General features: G+C 40.5%; 3 protein-coding genes across 6 annotated transcripts; all 3 read right to left on the reverse strand.

The window, feature by feature from the left end:
- Window positions 1-2,247: 2,247 nt before the first annotated feature.
- Window positions 2,248-10,570, reverse strand: relb (v-rel avian reticuloendotheliosis viral oncogene homolog B). Of its 3 annotated transcripts, none has more exons than XM_037459105.2 (11): window positions 9,932-10,570; window positions 9,676-9,699; window positions 8,936-9,084; window positions 6,398-6,724; window positions 5,559-5,725; window positions 5,365-5,456; window positions 5,058-5,189; window positions 4,859-4,963; window positions 3,923-4,138; window positions 3,723-3,794; window positions 2,248-3,349 (listed from the first exon to the last, which is right to left on the reverse strand). In XM_037459105.2, the coding sequence occupies exons 1-11, from the start codon at window positions 9,963-9,965 to the stop codon at window positions 2,910-2,912; spliced, it is 1,758 nt and encodes a 585-aa protein (XP_037315002.1). In that variant the 5' UTR covers window positions 9,966-10,570; the 3' UTR covers window positions 2,248-2,909. The 3 variants fall into 3 exon arrangements, with proteins under 3 accessions (XP_037315002.1, XP_037314994.1, XP_037315020.1); XM_037459097.2 differs by having other exon boundaries at window positions 2,248-3,352; window positions 9,932-10,566; XM_037459123.2 differs by lacking the exons at window positions 8,936-9,084; window positions 9,676-9,699; window positions 9,932-10,570 and adding an exon at window positions 7,638-8,637 and having other exon boundaries at window positions 2,248-3,352.
- Window positions 10,571-11,230: 660 nt separating this feature from the next.
- Window positions 11,231-20,833, reverse strand: clptm1 (CLPTM1 regulator of GABA type A receptor forward trafficking). The gene is made up of 14 exons (XM_037459087.2): window positions 20,687-20,833; window positions 17,874-18,010; window positions 17,389-17,512; window positions 17,018-17,176; window positions 16,690-16,807; window positions 16,488-16,573; window positions 16,044-16,164; window positions 15,694-15,938; window positions 15,009-15,102; window positions 14,727-14,917; window positions 14,417-14,512; window positions 14,035-14,170; window positions 12,989-13,156; window positions 11,231-12,432 (listed from the first exon to the last, which is right to left on the reverse strand). The coding sequence occupies exons 1-14, from the start codon at window positions 20,735-20,737 to the stop codon at window positions 12,248-12,250; spliced, it is 1,911 nt and encodes a 636-aa protein (XP_037314984.1). The 5' UTR covers window positions 20,738-20,833; the 3' UTR covers window positions 11,231-12,247.
- A 564-nt stretch (window positions 20,834-21,397) lies between these two features.
- tbcb (tubulin folding cofactor B) lies at window positions 21,398-26,007 on the reverse strand. Of its 2 annotated transcripts, none has more exons than XM_037469815.2 (7): window positions 25,863-26,007; window positions 25,197-25,339; window positions 24,966-25,109; window positions 24,449-24,542; window positions 23,948-24,139; window positions 23,359-23,431; window positions 21,398-23,267 (listed from the first exon to the last, which is right to left on the reverse strand). In XM_037469815.2, the coding sequence occupies exons 2-7, from the start codon at window positions 25,314-25,316 to the stop codon at window positions 23,153-23,155; spliced, it is 738 nt and encodes a 245-aa protein (XP_037325712.1). In that variant the 5' UTR covers window positions 25,317-25,339; window positions 25,863-26,007; the 3' UTR covers window positions 21,398-23,152. The 2 variants fall into 2 exon arrangements, with proteins under 2 accessions (XP_037325712.1, XP_037325721.1); XM_037469824.2 differs by having other exon boundaries at window positions 25,847-25,969.
- Between the last annotated feature and the right edge of the window lie 1,732 nt (window positions 26,008-27,739).

The raw sequence follows: 27,739 nt of genomic DNA on the forward strand, positions 1-27,739 counted from the left end.
ACAGAACAGGTTTTGCCTACACTGCTAATACTCCTGCTGCCTTCAAAGCCTCCTTTGAAATTACAATCAATCTAAATGGTTTGAGTAATTGAGTTTAACATTCCTTGCACCTACATATGAAAAGAAAGCCAGATCAGACTTAATAAATGTACAAAAAGTTAGTATATTAAAATGTACTATGACATGAAAAGTCAAAGCATAATGAGAAATATAAAAATAAAAGTCAAAAGAAAGCGATAATATAGCATGTAATAAAAAGTAGTGAAAGCAGTGTGTCCTGACATGTCTAATTGTATATTATGGGCATAAGAATCAGTCTATGTAGGGAGTCAGTTATGAAAAATGATAATATGGAATTTAAGAGGGAAGAAAATGAAAGTATATTATTTAAAAAAAGGTCAATACTTTACAAATTAGTAGTAACGCAATTTTCAATAATCGCAAGTCATAAGAGGTTGAAAAAGCCATTCAAAAGTAATGGTAAAGCATGTGTCTAAATATATTAAGTCAAAAGATGTGAAAGGAAATAAATTTGAAAATATGGTAGGTCAAAATGATATGGTAAAAATAAACAAATAAAAAGGCAGTATATCATGGAAAAAAAGTTAAATGTTATGTTGAAAGTAGGGCCGGGACTTTAGCGCGTTAATTACGATTAATTAATTACAATGTGAATTAAGATTAATTACACAAAAAATAACACATTAAACATTTTTTACGCATTTTTACACTTATTTTTTACGCATTTTTGCACCGCGGAACGTTTCTCACTGGATGAGTTTCGGAGGACCGATTATACTGGAGCACCAACTAGCGTCCATGACTTCAGACAACAACAAACCACAGTGAACATGAACGAAGAAGCTGACGAGACCGTGTCGGGTGGCCCCGTGAATGGGAAATCTTATTATAATAAACACACGGATGGAAGCGTCGATAAGAGCGTGGTTGTGTGCAAGCTACACAACAAGGAATTCACATCGAGCCTCAAGTATCACCTCAACGCAAAACAATTAGCAGCTAGCGTGGACGTACAAGGACCCACACCCAACCCACCCTGCACCAGATGACTGGTTTAAGGACCAGGTAACTAAGTCCACGTCTGAAAAAATAACCAATGTTCTGAATGTACTTGAAAGTATTGGTCTACTTAAAAAAACATAGTTTACAGAAGGTCTACTTACCTATAGGCTACCTGAATATCTGAAGTACTATTTTTCTAAATATGCTATTGCTACACTTGTCTGCTGGAATTGGTTGAACAAAAATAAAAATCCATGTGAAAAAAATTACTTCTCACTGTTCTCAGGTCAAATATTTATGCAATTAAAATGCAATTAATTTTGATTAATTAATTACAAAGCCTCTAATTAACTAGATTAATATTTTTAATCGAGTCCCGGCCCTAGTTGAAAGATTCAGTCAAAATAACTAATCACATTATTGCACATCCTTTCCAACAATGAGATGAAGTCAATATGATATAGGATTGTATAGCATAAATGTAACAAATATTGTATATTTTTTAAAGTCATAAAACACAATATAATATATAGTATCACTGCTTTATAAATTAAATAGGCTGTAGTCATACTATCCATCCCAAATGTCATAAAAATAAGTGACAATATCATTTATCATAGATCATATCAAAAAGATCATTTTTGCCAGATAAAAGCTGTTTAAGTAAAAGTTAGTCGTGTCAAAAACAGTCATAGTATGCCACAAAAAACATGGAGGCCAGGTTGAAAAAGGTACTATTTTATTAACATTGTATGGATTACAGTACTGGAAATAACACAAAAAACTGCACACAGACCTACACTTACATTTCAACAATTTTGAAATGAGGGCAGATAATCATGGTGTTAAATCCCTGATCTACGTCTATAATTCCAAAAGTTGTATTACGAGTTGAATGTGAGCATGAAACGTCATGGGGTGAAGTTGAGCCGCTCGGACTACAAAGCGTCCGATAGAACAATAAAACACGGACACGGTCTCTTCCATCAAACTTCTTCTTGGGCAAACCAGTCATTCAACTTTGTCTTGTGACACTGCTGATATTTACAGCAAAGACGTGAAAAGCAAATACGCATCAACCTGTTGCCAAGCTTCTTTGTTTTTAAAAATGCTCCAGCAGGTTAGAAACGTGAGTCATCAGGTCACATGCCTAAATTATTTTTATCCTATTGTCACCATTGTTGTCTTTTGCTTCAGAGGAAGTAACGACAAGACAAAAACCCCACAGATTGACATTTTATTATTTTTTCTGAATCACTGACACGGGTTGGACTTGTGACGAGCGGAAATTGGAACGTTCAGCACGTGAGTGGAACCGCACAAAAAAAGGCAGAAACAGGAAATTTAAGAGGACTGGTTCCTATTGCATTCAAGCAGATTAATTACTAAAGCAAGCCAGCTGGTGCGACTGCCGCAATGACACAGTGATTAAGTATGAACATGGAGGGCAGGTCTGAAACCACTGTAGACTTTTTGTGTTAAAATACCACTCTGAGGAAATGACGTTGTTTCCCCAAAACAACCCTGTGAACTGTGTTTTAATCTCATCAGCACATTTAAGTCTTACTTTACCAATGATTTACTACAATACAGTGCAATGAATGGGGGGGGGGGGGCTATTTAAATGTCACTGGCAGCACACGTGCAGGAATGTGAACCTGCTCCTGCTCTGCTGGAGCTGAACTAAAGCCTTGACCCGCAAGGTTTGCAGACAAACACGGATTCAGCAGGAGGGCAAACACATTTCACAGAGAAATCAGCCGTAATTTGACACAAGACAAAATGACCTCGTTTGTGTCTAAATCCAAGGGGACATCGAACTCGCTCCCAGAAAGCAGTAAGCGTTTTTTGTCACTGACTTTTTTACACGATTAGCTTCCCGGGGCTCACGGCTCGTCTTCGGTCTTCACCTGCAGGGCTCCGGAGGGGCTGTCCCGGCCCTCTGGCTGCGGATTCTGGATCTCGTTGACGAGCATGTTGAACTGCAAGTCGTTGTAATGGGAAAAGTCCTGTGTGTAGGTGCCAAAGTTCTGGTTGAAGTTCCCATCCATGTTGGCGAACACGGCGTTGGCCTCGGGCCCCTGCTCGAAGCTGGGGGGCATGGTCGAGGTCAGGCCGGGGTTGGAGATCATGTCCCATAATGCGGGCATTTCCAGCAGCTGATTCAGGATGGCCGTTGCATCGCTGTCATTGTTTGAGTCCTGGGGCTCGCTGTAACCCATTTCCCCCAAAGCGGAGGCCCCGGGCTGGGCGGCACAGAGCCTCTCGTTAGGAGACATCATGGCTGGATGAAGGTGGAAGGGCAGCTCTGCTGCAGGTGCGCTCTCTGCTGCAGGGAGAGGACACGGGTCGTGTTACAGGGAAGAGAAACGGGCGGCAAGCAATATGAGAAAAGGTCGGTTATTTGGTGAGAGACCTTTGTACTCGATTTGTGACGTTTAATTGACAGCCTCTCTTTCAGTATTCAGGCTTGGATGGTGGCGCGAGAACAAGTGTGTTCAAGTTACTACGATTTTATGTCAAATGAAAGCTCCAACAGCAAGTCATAAGTCCGACAAAACTAAGTTTCACTTATCTAGTTAATTCTTAACTACTTCATGGCAAGTCAAAATGTTTGCTGTGAAAAAGCCGATACGGCCACATTTTAGCGAACTACATCAACACACCGTTAAGAACAAAAGAATGCATTCGAACCTCACCTGTCACACACGGTTTCTCACTGAAGCTGATGTCCGACTTTATCTTTCTCTTCCGGTTCACCTCGTATGGATCTGAAAGGAGTTAAAAATCGACCCGCTGTTAACGTTTCTGGCTCTAAAGATGATCTGCTGCATTTGTTTGTGCGCTGCAGTCCATTCATCGATGACTCGACGGAGCAGACCACTCAGCCTCCACCGACCTGGATTGTGTGGCAGGTACGTGAAGGTAACGGACTCGCTCTCCATCTGGTCCGAGAGGCGACGCAGCACCACGCTGACTTCAACCTCCTCCGTGATGTCCTGGTCCTGATAGGGTGGAGTCTTAAACACAATGGCGATTTGCCGGTGCACATCTGTCTGGGCAAACTCCCCGCTCGCCTTCCATGACCCTCGCCTGAAGATGATCTCTATGTCATCTGTTGACGAGGAGGAGGAGGAGGAGAGTCAAGTTGTAAATCCAGAGCAGGAATCCCCCTCCAACCAGAATAGTGATAACTCTGGTTACATGATTACATAACATTTGTAGTTCTTGTGACAGTGAAAAGTCAAGGATTTCTCTTTTGGTTTACTTATTTTACTTGGAACGGTTACTCACACTAAACATCAGGAAATCAGGTTAGTGTCATGTGTGTTTTTTTGTCTGTATAGTAGTTCCAAATTAAATATGAAAATGATTACAGTTGATGAAGTACAGTGTGCTTGTTTAATTATTTCTATATTCTCAATTGAATATACCGTATACACTATCAAATTCTTTATTAACCATTACAATGATATCAAATTGCATGTACCCTGATAGAGGGCTTGCTATTTATATCTTCTTTTATCCTTACTCTACTAAGTGCTGTGTCCACGGTTAGAATAAAACTACTGCATGACATAAATAATGCTTCTGGCTAATGTCGGTTTGGAGATATGAAAGACGGCAATTCCAGCCACAGGCATCAACTCTTAGTTTAGTAATAGTTACAATGTGACTTATGTATCTGTTTGAAGTGTAACTTACGGATGTCCAACCCCTGCAAAATACACTGTGCTTGTAAAGATTTACAAAACTGTGCCGTGCCTCATGAATTGAAACTGAAACGGCAGAATATACTTTAGTATTTGGGTGACACTACAGAACTGTCCCTTACCTTTCTGCACTTTGTCACACAACATGTAGATCTCGGTCTTGCCGGTGCAGGAACCTCGGTACTGGTTAAAACGGCCGATCTTCAGCTGTGATGTGGTCGTGGCCTCTGTGAAAAGACAAAAAAGTCCATCAATACGTGAAAATCCGCAAAATAAATGTACATATTGTTGGTGCAGTCTAAAAAAGGGGCTGTTTCTTACTCTTGTCATAGATGGGGTTGGACACCACTGGGCTGAGACAGTCTTTTCTGCCGTCTTCCCAGTCAAACTCACACTGAAAACACAGTCGCACGGCGTTCATGTCCATGTCTTCGATGCCCTTTGAGTGACCAGCTGAGGGACGAAAAGACACAAAAGACTGTTTCCAGGAGTCACAACGAAATTAAACAGCAAGGAAAAGCGGTTTTCAAATGTAAACATGAAATGTGTATAGATGACAGCATTAACAACCTTCTGATGAGCTGTGTGTGTGTGTGTGTGTGTGTGTGTGTGTTGGAATTCATCTTACTTTGAAAGGGGTCGATATTTAGGTTTCTTCTCTTCTCAAGTGAAGCATCCAGCTCTTTCCTCCTCACACACTGGATACCAAGGTTGACAAAGCTGCAAGTCCAGAAGAAAAAAAAAATGTATTTTCTCAGGATGACATTTAAGGAGATTTTAAAAATAAAAAGGGAGAGAAAAATTGAAAGAAGGGATGAGCACCTATGACGTCGGCTGCTGTGAGGATTGAGAGTGACTACGCATATTCCTGAACCGTTTACGCAGTCTTTACCCACCAGGCAGTGGGGGTGAGGCCGATGTGGGGGGTCTTTGGTTACCAAGGAAACAGTGACTGTAACCTTCTTTAAGTGGTCAATGGGACCTTGAATCTGAAAGAGAGAAGTAGGGAGGAAAGAAAACATGAAACAAACGTTGAGTTAACAGATCCGACCACAAAAGACATTTACAGTTACACAGGAAGTGTTTCAACAGAGTGATATCATCAATTCAAATATACAGAAAAAAAAGGTGAACTTACAAATTGATAAAGATTGAGGATAAATTGTTGAATTCAACAATTACATGTTTAACAGACAGAGTCTGGGGAAGAAATAGAAGCTCCAAATAAATAAAAGGTCCCAACAAAATATGAACCAAGGATTAGTTATGACAACATGTCCCTTACTCAAAATAATTGTTAAATGATCAAATGCTCACACGCCTGCAGTCTTGTACTCGTGTGCGATGGTCTTTGTATAAAAGGGGAAGGCGAACGCGTAGAAGTGTTTGTTAGTACGCTGGCACGGGTAAAACCGCCCATTTTGGTCTACACTTGAGCTGGGATTTGCAGGTACTTTCTAATTGACTCCAACAACACACATCCTTCCAGAGCGCCTCATTTGCAAGGCGGGGGCCGGAGGGGGTTGAGGAGGTCGGTGGTGGAGGGGTGTTAAGTGTGCTCACACGAAGAAAAAAAATTGACTGTGGTCAAAAAAAGACTCTCCAACTGTCACTGAAAGCCAGTAAACCCCCTTTAAAAGAACGAAGTGCACTGCGCGTACCTCTATCGTGGGCTGACTCTTGTTGGTTTCAGAGCTGGACGCCCCCAGAATGCTGCCGGCCGAGCGTCCCTCACATTCATAGCGAAACCTCATGCCTCTCTCCTTGGGCTCCTCCAACACCACCAGCCTGGGCTTGTTCAGCAGCCGCTCCAGCATCTCCGTTTCGCCGCCGCGGCTCTGAGAGGAAACGCCACGGGAGCTCTTGGAGGCCAGCGAACACGCGGCGCCTCGACCGCGCCGCGGGAAAGCGGGGGGAGCGCCGGCTCCACGGGAAGAGTGAGCCATCTCTTTGGAAGTGCTTGACTGCGGCGGGAAGGTGCGTGTCGGCTACGGACAAACAGTAACAGAAGCTTATTAACAACATTATTTACTTTATCCCACCAGGTAACACACAATAAAGTCAGAAACCCGACCAAATAACTGAATAAACAGGTAAAGCAATATAAATGTTCAAAATGAAATGGAGCATCTTCGTCCTCACATTCGAGAAACATCTTGTGATCTGAGATATTCTGGTTAATTAGCCATAGTGGCTTTAAAACATCACCAGCTTCAAATTCAAAACGTTCCCACACATACATACGGACTCATTTGTGGAAGTAGCACCTTCTATTGTCTGGAGCCGAGCATCTAAACAGTAGTGTGACTGTGCGATCATATTTCACACCTAGTTACTTTTCAGATAAAAACATGTATGCTGAGGTTCCTGTGGCTTGTTACGCCTAAAATAATCTGCTATCTATCCCCTTGATCACCTAATGACCCTATTGGCTTCCTCTAGGCATCAAAAACCACATTAACTTGCAGTCAGAGAAACAAACAAACAGTCAAAGGAGCGTTTTCAGAGCACACAGCAGAGGACACTGTACATGACGCACTCTGCGTGACGGCTTCAGTGAAACTAAGCAGCGATGCAGGTTTTGTCCTTCGTGCATGTGCTTCTCATCAGTGCATAGCGTCAACAATGTGCTAATTTGGGTCTTTTGATCTCTTATTAGCACAAAATCAAGCTTTTCCGCTCCCAGTGAGGCCAGCTATATATCCCTCACAGTGCTGCTATTATCTCATTTTTCTTAATCTACAGTGCTCCCTATATTAGGTCTCTTGTTGGCTTAAAAGTAATGTAAACTGAAGAAAGATTACCTCAAAGAAAAGACATTCAGTTATAAGTCTGTCTGAAGCATCAATGTCAGAAAAGATGAACAACCAAACTCGCAGAGAACAAAGAAGTGTAGTTGACCTTTTTCACTTCAGAGAACGCGTTAAACCGTTGCTGCGGCGATCTGGGTGATGCCTTTGCATGAGATCATGTTTCACAATATCCTGTTGAGCCACAGATGTCCACTTAGGAGGAGCGCGTTAGCCGAGGAAAACCTGTTAGCATTCAAACACGAGAGCTAAACAAAAGCCTGGCAGACCGAACCAGCAAACAGGAAGTAGGAAGCCAGCTCAGCTTAAAGAAGAATTGACCAATTGGAGAAGCGCAGGGCGAAGAATGCGACCTTTCACTCCTTGGTGGGTTTGTCTGGTAAACAGCAGGGAAGGCAAACTGAAAGTAGGTGTCATATTACAGTTAATCCTCCTCCTCCTCCTCCTCCTTCATCTCAGCTGCCTTCCCACAGAAAAGCATGGCGACGGGGTACTTCGGCAACCATCACCATCTTTTCTTTTTTTTTTAAACTATCTGTACACACGTTGTATCTCACATGCAGGTCACTTGTGGACTCAGTGTTTCAGCTGCTTTCTTGTGATCTACATCACGACCCGTCTGTGCAGGACAGAACGTCACTGCAGTCTTATCAGATTACACCACTTTTGATCCGTAAACCACGTGCTATATTGTAAGAGCCCGACCTGCTTGCCTGACTAAGTACTGCAAGGTACAACAGCCATCACCTCTTTTTACGTCCTCACAGAGAAGCACGGCTGAAGCTTTGTGTACTTAAGTTTGTTGTGGAAAAGCTTTCAACAGCAATATGGAGGCACAATAGACAAAATATAGGTGTCACGCTGTGTGTAATCTTTTGTCTCTGACTGCATAGAACAATATTTGTCGAGGGCTATGACAAATATTATATATTTAAGTAATTCATTTTCCGATATTTGTTTTGATTAAACGTTGAATTCATAATAGGTCTGAAATGTTTAAATGGTTGTCACAAGTTCAGCTCGCAGTAACTTGTTTAACTGGATGCTTTGTCATACAACCAAACAATGACAAATAAAGCAGCAAATCCATTTCAGAGACTAAAACAGCATGGAGATACAATGATGTCATACACATAATGATAATTGTTTACAATGCAATAATTAGCAAAGTTGTTGACTTAATTTTCTGACAACTAACTAATAGAAAAAAGACCCTTGTTTTTTTGATGTTGCCTAATTTTGATAGAGAATCTGGGAAAATCCTCAAACAATTGCGTAATGAGTCTATACACATAATATGCAAAACTTTATATTTAATTATCATTAATAATTAAATAAAAGGATCATGGGTACAGTCAAACTCCGAGAGGCTTTAGCAGCCACGCTCACCTGACATGCAGTTCCTCGGGACAGCAGCACGGGCTGAGATGGGCTCTGCTGTCGCATCCTGTGGTCCTGACAGAGGAGGTCAGTGGGGGGGGCAGGAGGTCCGGGGAGGGATACACCCGACCACTCTGTGATGATTTCATCAATGAGATCTGTAAAAATACATACAGTGTGTATCAGTGAAATAATGTTAGTGCAAACAAAAGGGAGCACTGATCTATTAATTGTATGTCAGTTTAGTTGCACAGACTTCATATTTCTGTAGTTGCAGGCCTGACTCATCTTGACAGAAATTATAAAACGGTGTTATCAGGCGGTACAGGGGGCCAGAGATGGTTTGTGCCTGCTGGTATCGCACTACTGAATAAATCACTGTGACAATGCTGCCCCTTATGCTATCATATGTGTTTATAAGACATACTACATAGTAGTAGAGATAGTACTGAATATTGACAATTACGTGAGAAGTGAATTCATCATTGGATCACCAAATCGTAAATACATCTGCCAGATCAAATTAAACATGAGCTCGTAGATCCTTTAACTAACCAGAGGCTCTGTAAGAAACACAAAAAAACAAGGAAGCAGAAATACTGATACTGGTTTTATTAAACTCGACACGAGGTCATCTCAGGTTGCACTTAACAATATTGCCTCACAACCCACCCCCCCCAACCACACACACACACACACTACCTAATCTCTACTGAGCAACAATATAAAAAGCAAGGACCGAGACTCACCAAAGTCAGAAGGCCCTCGCGGCTCTGCGGGACAAACACAACAAGTGTTAATAGTTGAACAACAACATGTCCCCAGTGGAGCGGTAGCAGCGGGACCCAGAGCGGGACCCAGAGAGCTCCGATCCCGGGTAATGGGTGTTGGCTGCTCTGACAAATCACATGCCTGCCGATGACGTAATCACCGCCAAACACACACACACAATCACCCCCCCCCCCCCCCAAAAAAAACAAATAAACACAAGACATTGAAACCTACCAGGGCCCCCGTTGAAGATGTCCATGTCGTTCATCGTCGTGAATGGTCCTTAAAGACCTCAGTGTCCTTGAATCCTTTTTGAACCGGATGATGTCCTTCTGTGTTGGGACGTGTCTCTCTTCTGAACAAAGCTCCGGTGGCGGGACGGAACACCAGTCGGGCTATGAACCCGGCACACGGCTCGGTACCGACTGGTAGGTGCCGTCTGGCGGATGTGACTCCATGTGGCGGAGGACTTCTAAAACGTCGTTTGCTTCACTTTTTGGTTTCGTAGCAGCCTCGCTCTGATTGGCTGAATCGGGGTATTGGAAATCCCCCCTACGTCATCTCCTAGAGAAATCCCCCCCACTCCCCTCCTCCTCCTCCTCCATGGGGAGGACAGGCACCTCTAGCAGGTAGGACTGGGAGGAGAGAATAGTGTATTTCTTTCTTCAATAAGTGTTTGGATAAGCAAATTTAAAAATGAGCCCTTCGGCATTAAATGTAGCGAACGCCTGCTCTTCCTTTACCGAGAAAATTACATTATTTCTTCATCCTGGTTTTGCATCGTGCCACTATAACGCCCCACAATGTGAAAGCCAATTTGTCAAATGGGCCAATAAGCTCGCTACACGACGATGACGGACTGCCCTTAAAGACAGCGACCTGTTCGGTTCCTGTGAAGTTGAGCGACTCAACAGTGACACTTGCTGGAAACACTGCTTATAGGAAATGGAAAGTGACCGTTGCAGCGTTTACAGGAAGTAGGGACCAAGCAAAATTAATACAATAAAAAAATCCCAATCTAAGAGATCAGCACCATGATAAGGAGGAAAAAAAATAAACTAAAGAAGCCACCCCATAATAGTTTTAGATCATTGTGAAAGCTCTTTGTGAACGAAGAGAGATGTGAAAGATCACAAACGACTCTCATATCCCAAACTAGGAAGTGGTATGTTAGAAATAATCCTCATCCACATTAGGGCATCAGATGGTTCTTGAAAATGCCAAACCAGCCTGACAACTAAACTGCCATTAGTGTGAGACTAATCATTTTGATTGCGTTAAAGAGGTTTGATTTGTGCTAGTTGCACCATTTTTTCCACTTTGTTGTATAACACACACACATATTGCTTGTATCTAGTATTTAATCCCAGCATGCTGCACATAGCTTGCTCAGCATAAAACCCTACTCCATAATCTGCATCCTGCTTAAGCAAAGAAATTACCTGCAACATCAATTTTAAATATTTAAGTTTCAGGTACAAGTAGTGTTTCTTGTACAAACTTGAACTTGTAAAAAAAGAATTTAAATCACACTTATGTTTTACTATAAACACGAGTGAATCAAAATTTAATATGTACGAACAAGGAAACCTATTTGTTTCAGAATTTACAGCACTCAGAATTAAAACAAGAGACTGGAGTAGTTCCACCTGACTCCACTGCGCCTGCCAAGGTGATCAATTTTGGAGCTTGAACGTGAATCAATTAGAAAATTAGACATTGGATGAGGGGATGAAATTACAATTAGACTCTTGAATTAGCTAAAGCTACACGGATTTGACAACATTAACATGACAAGCTGAAATTCTGTGCAGTTTGACGACAAAAAAAATGCTTCAGTGACTGAAAAATAAAAATCAAGTCATTGACAATATTAATATATTTATATTAATACCAACAAGGCTGTTATTTTTTACGTTCAAGTTAAGAACATTAAGCATTTGTTTAAAGTTGAGGGTAGTAGTCACTGTCTGGTGGGTAGCGTCCTGTAGGGTTGTCCATCTCGTCTCCAGTGCCCACGTCTGCTCTATTTTAACCTCCTCCGTGGCTCACAACCTTTCCAGTTTTCCTCCAGCACTACTCAGCGGGTTCCAGGCAATCCGAAACACGATGCTCACATGGAATGAAAAGAAAACTTCACAGGGAATCTACACAAAGAAAATTAAAAAAAGCTACACTTAGCCTCTTTTTTTACTCTGTATATAAAAAAAAGTTGTAAAACTGAAACCAGTTGTCCTCCCAACCTCTACTCCAAGACATTGTTACCCAAGAAATCATACAGATACAGTACATCACGTTTTGTTTTACTTCACTTGAACTTCAAAACGAGAGGGCCAGGAACAAAAATAAGAATTTACCAAGTCTACACTGAATATCATTCTCTGTGGATCCAAACAGAAATCCCAGTGAACAGCTGAACTGCACTTTTTTTTTTTTTTTTAGTTGTGGCGTCCATGACAGCTTGACGACTTCCCCCCTCCCTGCCTAATTTCCACATGTCCTCTTCGCCCCACAAGTGAGGGCTGGGGAGGCAGATGAGCGTCGTCTCGCTTAATCATTCTTCTTCTCCCCCTCTGGTTTGTCTGTGATGGCGGCGGCGGTGGAGGCCAGAGCAGGGTCAGCCGTTTCCGTGACGTCCGGGACGCGCTCCACTCCGCTGGTGCCAAACTCATTGAACCTGTTGGGATCAACCCGATAGATCCAGCGCTGGTAAAGGTAGACAAAAAACACCACGTCTGTAGGAAGAGAAAAAGGTTAGCCCAGTGGAATTAAAATGCAATATTCCCTTATAACCAGTTGTCATCAAGCACAAACCTATTTAGTCAAAGTGACTAAAGCTTGATTATCATGAACAAAATCCAGTGGCGGCCTTGTATTCATTACCTGGGCCTTCTGTTCATACTAACTTTCTTAGACAAATCACGGCACACGTTATTGCTGCGCTGTAGGTTGATGCAGACGGACTTCGGAGGCTAAGTAGTTACCACTGGCACGTCAAAGAATACACCCACCATGTCAAATTAAAGACCTGGTTGGTTGAAGACTGACAATTATCCATATTGTCCCCATACACAATAAGGTCCAAAGCTACCAAAACAGTGATTCTCAAGTGGTGGGCCGTGGGTCTGGAAATACACAATTAATTTAAAGCCGAGGTTGCTAACTAGCGAACTGGACACAGAAGTTAGCTTTTTCAAATAAGCTAAATGGCTTCAAATGATTATTCAATGTCCTCTAATCCTTCAAATTAATTTCATTGAAACTGCAACATGTAGATGAGGGAAGACGTACCATCTCTGAGGCATCCTATCCTGTACATCATTGGCATCTTGATGACAAAGGCAAACAGGTCATCAATAAAGGTGTTGAGAGCCTTGTAGGTGAGCATCCTCCATGGGAGGTGAGCCACAGACTTCATTTTGTAGTTGATGAATAGCTGTGGCGTCATTGTAATGAAACCTGAAAAAGAAAAAGCACATGAGATGGAAGCCACCAGTTAGGAAATACACGCAACCGAAGCAGTAAACTGGACAAGCAATAGGACCAAGTAGTCTATTTATACACAGCACATTAGTGGAGGCAGTTGGGAATTGGATATGCAACCATGATGCAAACATGAAAACATCAGCTGAATGAAGATCAGAGACAAGGGACCATTAGAATAATCAGCTGTATCTCCAGCCTTAGAAAATAGATTAACAGAAAATAGGAACATAACCAATAGTTAATTTAATAAACATTAAGAAAATATTAAATTAGTTGGGCATAAGACTGAGTTGAATTTTAGCAGTTCACTGTGCAGATAAGTTGTAATCTTAACAAAGACATGTGAAAAAGTGTGTTGCTTCATCTAAAAAGGATTCCCCGATGACAAAAATCTATTATTTTTTATCCAACATTTATTTTCTTAGTCCTGGATGTTAGTTTAATATTTTTAAGATATATTACAGTAAATGAAAAATAATGATAGCTATCAGCAATAAAGTCTTGTCAACTGGTATTTAGGGAGTTTGAAAGGCCTAAAAGTACCCTGAATATTTTAATTGATAAAGACACTGTATACTAAAGTGTTCCTATCATCTTCTAATTTACGTTAGCTACAATGCACCTGCGTAAACCATCAAGTTTATTGGTTTCATTTTCCTTTTATAGTTAAGCTGTAATATTATTTTGTTGTACCATTAGAATACATCAAGTATGTGCAATTAACCAATCAATAACTTTTAACTCCTGTCAATCATATATATTGTTCTAAAACAGAAAATGACACCAAAGACAAATGACACCAAAGACAAAACGATAATAGTTAAGTATAGAATTGCTTCAGACATACTTACCAAAGGTTAACAAGAAGCCATAGAGCATGCTGAGGACCCATGAGTACCAGCCTTTGTGCTCTACATACAATAGACTGTAGATGGCGTAGCAGCCAAACAGAGGGTAGAGCAACCACGACAGGTACCTGAAGGCCATCTGTGTCAGGAGACAAGGGGGTTTTATGAGAAACAAAATAGTTAGAAATGTACCAATTCAGTTATTGCATTTATCCCAACTGAGACATATTTCATAAGGGCTTGCCCCTGTCAAAACACCTTGTCCACTACAGCTAAGAGCTCCAGGAAGGGTAAGAAGCTCACATAAGTGAGAACGATTTTTTTTAAATAGTCTACACGTGGCTGGTGTTAAGAGTTCTGTAGTTTGAGTATTGGTTTCACTCACATCGTCGTAGATCTTGGTTGAAGACTGCACGTATGTGGACTTGTCTTTGAACACCAATCGGGGAAACACCCCCGCAATTTTGTTCTCTCTGTCCAACTAGAGAAAGAAAAACATAGTGGTAACCGGTGTTGGAAAATATACAGGTGCAATAGGTCAGCATTCAGATTTAAAAAAATAAGGGAAAGTGCAAAAAAAAACTCCTCAAATGCAATTGTCGGGCTTCAAGGTCTTTGCAAAGTAATTCTAGTCGATTCTACTAATTTTCATTCAAACCAATTAAACATTCACATTCCCTTCTTGTGCTGCTTACCTTGACGTCCATGACCTTGGTGATTTTCCACAGGTCAATGAGAAGGCCGATGAAAACGCTGACCTGAACAACGAAGTTAGTTTCGTTGTCCAGGATGTACAGAAGCACGACCAGAGACTGAAAGACTCCAAATATGATGGAACGCACAGAGAGGCCTTCGAGAGACTGTCTGCTGTTCCAGAACTGGATATCTGAGGAGGAGATGATGGCAAGTTAAAGGTGGAGTGCAGACAAACGTTGTGCAAGCTATATTTTGTTGTTGTCATGTTACTGTGTCCGTACCATTCTTGAAGGCAAGAAACTCAAAAATGCTGTGCACAATAGAGACAACAATGGTGAGTCCCAGCAGGTACGGGTTGGTTTCCAAAAGGGCCACCTATGAAAAGAGCGTTGTTAATAGTCAATGGCAGATCAAAAAATCTCATCTCTTTGTTTTTAATCAGAAAACAGATGCATTATATTTTTCTGCATTTATAGCTACAAAGTAGTTTTAATATAGTAAAACTGTCCAGGCATTTAGCACTGGAACCAAAAATAAGTCATTTTATTCAATTGTGTAGCAGTACAATTACAAGTAAATGTTCACACCGGAGCTGAAGATTGCGGCTTTTATGCGTCCATATGGACTTGGTTATCCTAATTAGCTAGGTGTCCTCTGTGTGTGTGTGTGTGTGTTGCCTAAGCCCCGCCTTCGACAAAGAAAGCTGACAAGAGAACAGAGGCAGCGCAATGTTGGTGACAATAATTTATATTTTAAGTGAATATATCGCATTTGATCACGCTCATTTACATACATTGTGCGATAAATAAATATATTGATTATTGGCATTATCGACAGGCCTAGACGGACACAACTACCTGTTGGTTGGAACGTCAGACCCAGAAGCAAATACAAAAACCACAACATTGTTGTCATCACATGTATTGCAACTCCTTGTTTCTGCTCTCTGCCTCCACGACGTCTTACCTTGACGGAGTCTTGGTCGTCATCGGACTGCTCATACGTGTCATCGGGCAGGAAGTTCCACGGGGAGCGTGCATTCTGGGCAGCGTACAGCTGCCAACGCCACAAGGACAGCGGACAGTAGGCGAGGCGCAGCGGGAGCGTGGTCAGGGTGTCGTTGATGGGAAAGTGGTCCTTCTGAAGGTTCCAGTAGTCATTGAAGTACACGATGGGATAGTAGTCGCCACTTACCGCATCAAACTTGACATCTAGGAATAGAAGAACGGAGAGGTCCAAGACGGTGTCACGGAAAAAGAACACAACTCTTTGATTAGCTGCTGAGGTTGTGACCTGGCGGAGTGAGAGGAACTTACGCTGGTCAAGAGGAGGTGGAACAGAGCCCTTAACCCAGGCGGTGTGGTCGTCTACCATGTTGATGGTGAGGTTGGGGTGCCAATGAGAGATGATCTCCACCGGGCCATGGCTCTCTGCTCGCTGGAAGGAAACATTTGATGTGACATGTCAGTAATGAGCTACAGCACCATCTACAAAGAACAGAGCGTCTTCTATTGAGTATGGGACCAATAGAAAATATATTCCATCTAGACACGCCATTTATTCCCCTTCACAATTAGAATTCATTTAATTTTCAAAACGACATATTTGGTGGAATTTCTTGTTTACTTGATCAGCCCATATGAGAGATGCCGATAGTCATATATACATGCAAAGCTACTATCAGTCATATATTAGCGTGGTCAATTAATTATACTAGCTGCTCACTGTACAAAAGCATTCAGTAGAACAAAAATATCAACCTTGATCACTTCGGGATCTGCTTCAGTCTCGCCTGTTAGCAGATTCTTGGTCTTCATAAACTTCCGTCGCTTGAATTTATTCAGCACTGAAGAGGTAAACAAGTAAAGGTTGACACTTCAAATATGAAATGATCACATATTTTGCCATTGTTAAAACTGCTGTTAAAATTGTAAAATTGGTGTGTTCTTCATATGTGCTTACTGCGTGTTGAATGAACGGTTGCCAGTCTGCGATACTGCCCCTTGCGTTTTGGGTCTGGGTGGAATCCACTTTTAGTGAAGTACACATGCATGTAAAGGGAACCATTCTGCTTCACACTCTGCAAGTAAACGCCAAACAAGAACAATTAGAGTAGCAGAGAAAAACGTTGTCTTTAAAAATCCCTTAGGTTCATTGCAGTCTTTCCCGCGCTTCACAAATGCCACAACCTTAACGAACACCTGTTCCCTCTGTAGATTAGTCTACAGTGTGTCGTCTCTCTTCCACAGCATCACTCATCACTCACATTCCACCTTCCCTTAATTCTCACCTCTGGGATGTCTAGCTCCTTGTAGGTCTCGTAACATCCATCCCCATTCTCCCCAATTGTCCAATCTCCATAGACCAAGTCCCTGTGGAACCAGAACAGGGCTTCTGTGTTGTTGAAGTCGGCAAACACTTCGTCTTGGGACAGATACACGTACAGATCCTGCAGGCAGAGTAAGGAAGGTGTTGATGATATTAGAGCCACGGGAGAGCAAGTAAGCAAGCCTGCATGAAAGATACAGCACTGGTTTTCTTTCAATACTTTAGAGATTAGAGTAACCCTAACCCTACAATAAAGGAATAAAAATTAACAAGTTCAATAAAATAGAAAACACTACTGTCTGTGTAGCTAAAGACATTGGATGTATGTAATACCATCAGGGTGTCTTTGGGGAACAGGTTCCTGCTCGGTACTCTAGGGGCCCCGGCTGGGGTGTTGGGGTCTGGAGTTGAGGGCCCTCGACGAAACCAGCTACTGATTGCCCAGATTACGAAGATTCTGGAAAAACAAGTTAACAGAGTGGGGCCAGATACTTTTGTTTAAGATCAGAAGTGCAAAAACATATTTTTGTTCTTCACTAGCTGCTTGTTGGTCGTTAAAGTAACTGCTTGCATAAGACAGGAAACTCAACCATAGGGTCTTATTTGATCAAGATGCCAAAAAGCATAAAGACATTTCTGACAATGTTTTTTTAACAGTTTCGAAATCAACTTCAACTGGCTACTTGTGAAACAATCCTGTTGTCTCTCCAGTCCAGTCTTGAAACAAGTTGCTAAACAATGACCAGCGCATGAAAAAGGAAGTTGAGACTTAACCATCGTCAGGCAGATGGACGAGATTGGCATTGTGAAGTACTAACCTGAAGAGGACTCCTTTAATGACCTGCCATGCATTCGGTGCTGGTTGAGGCGGCGGTTGCTGCTGAGGATCCACTGCGTTTTCGGTTGTCTGCACAGTCTGGTCATCTGTTGTTGCAGCAGTCCCATTGCTGCTCACCTACAACCAGACATAAAAACGGTCAGTGTAGCCAAAGAAGACCATTTACTGAAAACCCATTGTTGGAATATGATTCGAGTAAAATCTAAAAGGTGAGTGATTAATCTTCAATATTGGTTATAAAATGGAAGAATATAGTACATTAATTATTAAGGATGTAGATAATGACAACAATACAATTCATCCACACATGACAGATTTAATAATTGGCCAGATAAAAATATCGGGCCAAACACTCCAGTTTATTAAACTGGATTTGCAGTTTTTTCTTGTTAATACCAAATTAAATTGAGGAATAATGGTTTAGGGTTCTGCTAAACTATTTGAATAAATAACCTTGGTTTGGGAAACGATTTTATAAAACAATAATCTGACATTTAAATGTTTTTCTCAACATTCAACTGAATTAAACGTATTAACTGATAACAAAAAAATGTAATAAGCACAAAAATAATTACTAAATGCAATAGGAAGATACGCGTGGGTTCCATATTTTATTTTTAAGAAACCATTAATTGCTAAAATATCAACCTTCTAGAACCCTTGCATCATCCAAATATCAGCCTACATGTTAGCAAAATGAATCTGTCAAAAGTGTCTTTAGTTTGCTTCAGCGTGTCCACGTCCGCCCCAGGCACATTCTATTCAGGAGAAACTCAAGCGTATAACAAGTCATGAGACTCAGTCACTATCTAAATATCTAATCTCCCCCATTGTTACCTATACAACGGGAACCAGAGGTTGACCTCTAGAAACAAACAACACTTGGGGGTGAAAAATGTTTTCCGCTCAGCAGGTTATTGAGGTGCCAAGAGGCCAAAGAAATTACGAAAATGAACAGCGGAAATGTGGAGGTTTGTGATAAGCCACTGGCACAGCACCATCACAAACTCAATGTCAAGGCCATGAATTAGATCACTTCATCCTAAATGCCATGTCCTGTTGTGTTGAAATAGAAGAAATGCTATTATCTTGCATGCATCTCTGTCTCCTGGAAGGATTAACGCAATAACCATAACACAGGCGGATCGAAACAAGGTTAGCGGTTTCAGCTCAAGATAATAATTTACTATTTATATACCCACTGAACCAGGATTAACAATTAACCACCTATTCAGAGTAAATGCTTCACACTGGATTGTGTGTGTCCGACAGGAAAGGGGCTAAGGGTCAAGATAAATCAGTCTTTTACAAAAGTGGAGACTGCTCCGGTAATATGTAGCACACAGGATGACAGTATCTCCCACAGAGGGTGGTAATCCATATTCAATAAAGGCCAATGAATGGTTATAATTGTCTATTGATTTGTAAATGAATAAAAAAAAGGCTTTCCAGCTGTGCTAAAATTACTTATTTTCAATCATTAAATACAAAATATATTTTAAAACTGCTGACTACTTAAGCGTTGTGCTGGGACCAGTACAGTTACACTAATAACAAAAAGAAAGATATAAATAAAAACAATAAAAAGCTGAGCTGGCCATTAGCAGCTCAGAAATTACTCTCAACAAATTAGCAGTAGTGGACCTCAAGTGATACACAACTGATTGATCTAAAACCAATTATTGATACCCTACATTCCACCTCTTGGATTTGAGTTAGAGTTTAACTTCCAATGTTCTGAGGGATAAATCCCTGGTGAGGTGCACAGAATTCCAACATTCCTTAGAAGCATGTAATCCTAGAAAATAAAAGGTTTTAAGAGAAGTATAGTTACCTTAAAAAAACATAAGGTGTGGACTGGGGTTATAAAAAAATGGAACTAAAAACAAAGTTTAACCTAAATTTGGAAATGTAGAATACAAGTAGAAATAAAAAAAAAAAGAATACTAACGTCAGTCCTTCTTGGTACCACACATTTACTACAGAGTCACGTGCTGCTTATTTGACCTTGTCGATAGTGGTTAGATGTTTTGTGTTCGTTTGTTATAGGGTAAACTAATGAGTTATCTCCGAGAATGATGAATCACGTTGACCAGAAGCAGCTTGTGGAATTTGTCACTCCGGAGATAATTGCTAGTTGTCCCGACTGCTATTAACAAATATTATGTTAACGTTATTATTTTAAGAATTCAGTAGAGAATGTAAATGGGTTAGCCAATTTTGACGTTGATAAACCCCTGACTCATCTCATTTGACAATTTTACCCAGATATCCTTCCGCATTCACCTTTAGGCGAACAAAATGTAACGTTACGTCAATCCCTCAACGTCTCCCCGTTATGGCCGTTACTAATTAAATATCGATGACATGGATTGACAGCGAGTACAAATGTGTGCGAGCTGATCGAGACCGGCCTGGTTAGCAGAGCTGCGTTGTTCAGGTGCGGGCCTTGTAAGAGCCAACTGACACACTGCAGCAGTTAGCTGGCTCCCACCGACACGCAATGAGTTCACTCGTTAGGAAGTCACTTTAATGTCATTTAGCGTCTCCAACTGAGTTTTCATCTCGAACGCCTCTCTCAGCCCGACAGATACGCTGGATTCTCGGTACACTGCTGAAAGCGGAACGGGGGCCGTTTAAAACCCAAACCGGCACTGACAACGTCACCTAGGCTCGGAAACACGTTTAAACGTTAACGGGCCCACACTCAACGAGACAACTGATACAAACGCCCCCAACTTTCCACCGGACTTGGAGCGCATATAAGACAATTAGAGTGTCATTCATTTTTACCTCGCCGTTGCCAGCGCTAGCTTTAGTAGCTTCGCTCTCCTGCTCCGCCATCTTTCCTCGTCTCTATCGCGCACACAGCCACACCGCTGCCTGGGAAAACTGTGCTGCGTCTCGCGAGACGACAGTTTGAAGCGTCATTGAAGTGACGTACATTTTCCAGGGAGCAATTGAATAAATGTAAGGCTGATGAATATTGTAAGATGTTTTTTTGAGACTCACAGCAGGGCTGATGTAACGGCATGAAGCAGCTTAGTCGTGCATCTTTCAAAAGATTCAAAATTCGTCCAAACTTAGTAAAATATAAGCTTCCTTAAAAAATAAACTGCTGCTCTATGCTGGTGTCCAGGGGAAAATACTGCATTTTAAACACCAACCAGTATTAAACCTCAGCCAACCAACTAAAACCTTAAAGGCTGCATATGTTTTTCATCAGTAAAAATGTTCGAACTCTCGATGGCCATTCTTCATGAGTTGTTTTAACTTTTGATATTCAAAGTATACGTTGAGGGTCATACTGTGAACATTGTAGTCACCATAGGACCCTGTCCTGTTGTGTTATATGCAGCATCCAATGTGATTAATTTTCCAAAATATCAAGTAATATAACAAAATAATTAGATAATGTTTTTTTGTTCAAGGTTTTTAGTTAACCTCGGTGTGAAAATCTGTAAAAGACATATATATAAGACATAACACAATAATACGCTCCAGTACTGGCAAATCATTTTATTAATATGCATTACCTTTTGGCACCTTTGAGAAGAAAAAAATGTCTTTAAAAAAAGTAATTGCATTGCATTGAAAGCCACAAGAAAAATTCATCTATTTCTCTACTGTGAACTTCAAATGATAAAAATCCATGTTGCAGGTTGCAATAGTGTCACAATATTGGATCAGTAACATGAAACAAAGCATAATCAAGATATATTCATTCAAAGGAGTGTTGTGGTGATTTTAACAGAGAGATCCTTTGTGGTGTTTGCTTGTTTAGAATATTTCTTTGACAGTCAACCTGTTATTTAATCAAAATATACAAATTATACATTGCGAAAACATTTTAGAAACAATCGTAAACAGGTGTGCTTAAGCTACATGACAATTACTCAAGCCAACCGCTGGGAACAACAAATACTATAAGATGAATGAATGATGAATGGACACAAACAGAAAGAACTATAGGACAGAAAAAATCATGAAGGAACTTAAAATAGCTCACTTGTTTCAAACAAACATCTTGTGTAATTTTAATTGATGGGTTCATTGTCTTCAAAGGACTTCTGGGAATTTGGCATTCAACTTAACAACATTTTAGAAAATGTACCAGCAGTATTTTACAGGTGATTTTCAATTTACTGCACAATGCTATAATGAGGACATTGACTGGATTTTCTCAATCACATTTAAATGTAATAATTACATGACTGAGTCCTAATTATTTCAAATAGACAAAACAATCCTGGTGGTTTAATATCAGCAGGATACATTCAACTGCAAACAATTTAATTTTTAACAAGAATTCAGCCAGAGAATTACAAATTACTTCCACTTGGAAACATAGAAATTGGGTTTCACACAGTACAAGCAAAAAGAAAATAAAAAGTAGAAATATCCATTGTTGCCTACTTTCATGTTCCAATTGCTGGCTTGAACCGATATATATAGCTCCAAACAGCTTTGTTGCACTGTGGACTAGAGGCAATTCTTGGTGGATATATTTCTTTTACTTTTTCTTCTACTGTCTGTCAAACATTAGCTAAATATGGTGGTATAAGTCTAAGCATTAAGCACTGACTTTGATCAGAAGATTTTTGTCCAGCTTCACCCAAATGTAAAATTTTAGGTGAGATCATGTTTGTCTGGAATACAAGGTATTTTGTTTTCATTTTTAAAAGGTAATTTAGGTTTTTTTTTTTTATTGACAGTTAATTCAGCAAATTAGTCTTTAAAAAATCCTTAAACTGTATCAACACTAGTTTTATTCAATAATCTTTGAACAAACTGATACAAACTAGGGAGAAATTGATTGTTAATTGTTATCTAAACTGTCGATATTGACTTTACGATTACATATACAACTGACACAGTGAGAATGTATGGAAGCAATAACTATCAAGTAAACTAAATGAAACAGAAGTATATTATAAGACAAACCACATAAAACCGTTAGTATGAAGGCTTACATGCAACTAAACACCTCCATTATCAAACCTCGTTATTGTAAATATCCTAAACTATTATTGTTGTGTTCATCACACGGAGATGTGAAACCGGACATTCACATCCACCAGGTGTCCTCAGCGTTAACGAAAGGCAACCAAAACCAAAAGAACTCTCTGATCATTAGATTATATCATTGAGAGTAGAACTAAACAATTTAAATTACAATGACAATCCCTGGTTGGTGATGAAGCTGAAATTTCTGGGGGGAAAGGAAGAAAGAAAATCCCATTTTGTCACACAACAGTGCTACATTTCATCTAAATCGTAAGTCTCCTCAGGGAAGTCTCCCACAGTCACACTCAAGGGCTTTACAAATCCACCATATTTGTTCTCGCATTCAAAGTATCTCTTCCCGGCAACACTGTGGAAACAATTAAATAAAACATGGGGTCAAATACAAAAGACTAACATTGTGCATTGTTATAAATCAACAAAAATGTTTCCGGCTTTACCTTCCATCGTGCTTTCCCAGTGGCTCATCGTACTTCACACCAACCCAGTAGCCTGGCTTAAAATCTGTGGTACCTGCAAAAGACGGGACAACAAAAACAGATGGTAGATGATTTTTTTTTCACTCAGCAAAGTGAACTAACCAATCCAATTGCTCTCAATCTAGGTTTTGGAGATTGTAAGACATGGTGGCTAATCACTCAAGCATAATTGTTTCAAAATTAAATATTGAGGATGCTTTTATTCTCATCGGAGGACACTACCATTCCTCCCCCTAGTTTTCCTCAAATCTGGGACTTTGGTGTATGAGTGGTTAAGAATAATTAGGCAGTCCCGATGGGATAGTGGTACCTTGCATGGTAGCCTCGGCCATCACTGTATGAATAGGTGTAAAGGGGTGTCTAGAGCAAAAGTGTTTTGACTCGGCATAAAACTAGGAAGGCACCATAGAAGAACAGCTCCATTTCAATTTCATGAATCACAAATAGCTACAAAGGCAGCTCTTTTCAATAGAAAATCCTCAGTCGAGCAGGACTTAAACCTAAACCAGTCTTAAAGTAAGCAAACCAGCTTAGGTTTGTCCACACTTACCAACATACATGACTGTGCCAAGCTTCGTGGGTTGCTCAGGGACCTGCACCTTACACCTGCTACCAACAGAGAGAGCATCAGCAGCAGCCTTCTCTTCATCCCTCCGGGCAGCATTCTCAGCTCTCTTCTTGGCCTTTTCTTCCTCGTTGAACTGACCAACACCATGTTTCTTCATGAATGACCTTGCTGAATCTGAAGTAAAGAAAGTTAGATTTTAGAAAAACACAGCAAATTACAGACTGGTTGCTGCAGAGTGTACATCAAATAGGATCGGAATATATATTTATTAATTAATGGTTAACATATCATTTTTATTTTTAAATTTGAAAGAAACTTATGCATTGTATAATGGAGGTATTGTCTCTTTTTGGTCCAACAATCAATTATCATTAGTGATTGCTTTGCATTATAAATTATTGTCTGGATCCATTAATCTGCAAAAACAAAAGTATGCTTTGAAAATTATGAATTGAACACAAGCTGGACTGTGTCAGGCCATACCTGTTCTCTTCTCATAGGCTTCATCTGGGAGTTCAAACTTCTCCACCTTGGAAACATCAGTGAACTCGCTAATTTGACCACTTTTGTCAATAACCTGTGATTCAGGATCAGAAAAAAACAGCTTCTTTTAAAAAAGTCCACTCCAGTAGTTCTGCATGTTTTAGCCAATAACTGCAAATCGCCTAAGCTTCAAAGAAGTAGGTAATAGTTATCTTTTTATCTCCGTCAACCCAGGATAAAACATTTAAGTATTACTAATCATAACTACTTATTTTTGAATTACTGAGTTATTCATCTGTTTGCATAATTTACTCCAACATTTGGACAATGAAAGGTTTCCAGGCACATGTCTCAGGGAAACATGAATTTCTACTAACTACATAGTATTTTAACTGAAGAGATGTTTTTCTTTGCTGCAGGAAGGCTTTGGTTTGGATCCAAAGACTGATTTGAAAACATGTTTCTTTTCATATACCTCAATTTTAAAAAGAGCCTTGAGAACCGAGGAGATACATACATGTATTTTGCAGTTATCATCCACAGGATAGGAACCCAACAAAGCTTCATTGTCGTCCATCTTCTGCAGGAATATGTCAGAGACACTGAACAACTCCAGCTCCATGCTGGAGGGAGATGCTCCCACAATCATCTCCAATTTCCCCTATTTACAATACAACCAAAATGAGTACATTAGAATAGAGCCAATGCATCTTTTGAGCAGTATACTGTTTGATCCACTGAGCCGCACCTTTAGTTCTGCTATAGTGATCCCTCTATTGAACCTGCGCATCGACTCAAAGGATGAGATGGTGTTCGTTAAGCGCACATTCACCGTGGGGTTGGAAACTATTGTTATTTCGCCTTCCATGATGCTGGCTGTATGAGCAAGTTCTGAAAACAATAGGCACAATGTGACATATTAGCCAATAGCAGTGAAACTGACAGTTTAACAGAAATGTAACGCTTGTAACTAGGTAATAGTGTCATCCTACTTCATGGTTGCGAATATGCTTTACACAGTGACTTGAGTTTGAACGGGGAATTTAATTTATTGCAATTTCATAAAAAGAGCTATGAATACCCATATAAAGACCACTAACGTTAGCTAACGTTAACTTTCAAGTAACGTTACATATTTGACGTTAGCCGTTTCCCATTTAAACACTTATTTTCACTAAGAAAAGTACTACCCGTTAATTAAGTTTAGCTAGCTAGCTGGTTGGTTTAGATAAACGTTAGCTAGCTACAGGCTGCGTCACTGTTAGTTAGCTGTATGGGTGGCTAACAACAGCTGAGTCACCTTAGTAACAGTAAACACTATCGGCTGGACGGCAACGCTGCCACACTAACTCGCAAAAGAACGTTACACGTAATTACTATTCGATCGAAGGGGATTACCGGAGAGAATACGCACCCTTCTACTCGGACGAGTCGCAGCAAGATGTTCAGAAACCTCGCTGGACAGCTACGGAAAGCACGTGACCACAACGGGGACCAACGACTCGCGCGTTGTTTTCTAATATAAGCCCCGCCCCTCTGACACACTGTCTGCGGTTATGCCCCAGCATTTGATGAACAGCATATGATCCAATGGACAATTTTCAGATAAGCGTAACATAAAAGAAAGACATTATATTTCGCATATTCTTACTATCTACATTACGGTCTGAGATACGTTCATTCACGTGAAGCAATACCGGGAGTTAACGTTTGTCCCACATTTCTGTGGGTCGTATGACAGGAAACCGTGACCCATTTTGAATTGTTTGCTTCTCCAAGCTTAGCTTCGTCATTGTAATACATTGCAGCATAACACCATTGCGTTAAAAAATAATGAGATGGTTCAAGCCCAGGTGGCATCAACTGCATGCTGCATGTTTTAATATTTGTTACGCCAAGCGCTGGAACGTTCATCCCCGCCCACATACAGGAAAAGCACCAATTACATTAGATACGGATCAAATCAACCAATAGCATTACGGATGCAGAAGTAAAGGTCTCTGTTTCCGCCTACTCATCGGTAGATGGACACGATTGAAAACCAATCATCGGACAAAAGAGAATATTACAATTGAATCGACCGCACGGGGGCGCTGTTCACTAGTTAAAAGTATGATGACCAAAGCCTGAATAAAGTTTATTTTCATGTGAACTATTGCTTCACTTGTTACATTACACCGTAATGTGTATTAGGCTGACAAGGTTGTGACCTAATAAGCAGCGTGGCTCAAATATGACTTGCACAACCACGCCATGTTGAGGTCATTACCATCCTGGCTTCGGTGTAGTCAATCTGCTCTAAGTGCTCATTTCACACATGTCATTGATGCATAGAATACAGTATATCACGTGTAATGTATATACTGAATCATATTACCACAATGTCAATGGTGATTCATCAGTTTGCATCCATTTGTGAATGCTTTGATTATATGTTCCGAATGTGTAATTTTGTCCTGGTTCAGTTTGATTTTTGATATTTAGGAAACAATGTACTTGCCTGGAAACACGCCCTTTCTTTATTCATGGTTATATTTCAGTGGACCAAAGTATTCAATGAACAGAGATAATAGACAAGGGCATGTGGGCAGAAAAGAGAAGATGAATGAAATCTGAGAGCTGCAACCAAACACTTTACTGGGATGAGCAGAGGGGAGCCCAGCCCAGCCAAGCCCACAGTCCCATGGTGAACATTTACATTCCTATTGTTACTCTTGAAGACAAACCTGTCTTGTGCATGACTTGTGCACACAGTTGGGAATTACTGTCAGGTTAAGGGTGTCTTGCATATAAAGCTTTTTGTTTGTATCATAATGATATGTAATCAAATTTAGGTAAAACATGCATTTTCTGAATTTACCTACAATCAATTTATCTGACAAAGAGAGAATCAGAGCTTCAGTTTCAAATATTCAGTGGCGTAAGGAATTTACGCATTGAGGGCAGCGAAATGGATGTTTCAGGATGCTCTTTTCTTAATAAGCATGTTTAAATGTTTATTAGTGACATTATTGAATTATGTTATCTATGTTGTTACTGTGCTGCAGAGACAGGGTTTAAACAGTCTAAACAATAAGCACATCACAAATGTGTTAGTTTAGACTTGTGTGTTTTGACAGTATTTACCTTTGGAATCCTCAAGCACTTCAAACCCTGTGATCCAGCTGGAAACTTAGGAGCACATGATCAAACGTAAATGTGGCGATTCCAACGTGCCTGCATAGCCACATTTACATTTTTCATTCAGCTGACGCGTTTATCCAAAAGGAATAACAATAAGAGCATTCAAGC

Source organism: Pungitius pungitius, chromosome 3 (genome assembly GCF_949316345.1).
Source record: "Pungitius pungitius chromosome 3, fPunPun2.1, whole genome shotgun sequence".
Classification (NCBI taxonomy): Eukaryota; Metazoa; Chordata; class Actinopteri; order Perciformes; family Gasterosteidae; genus Pungitius; species Pungitius pungitius.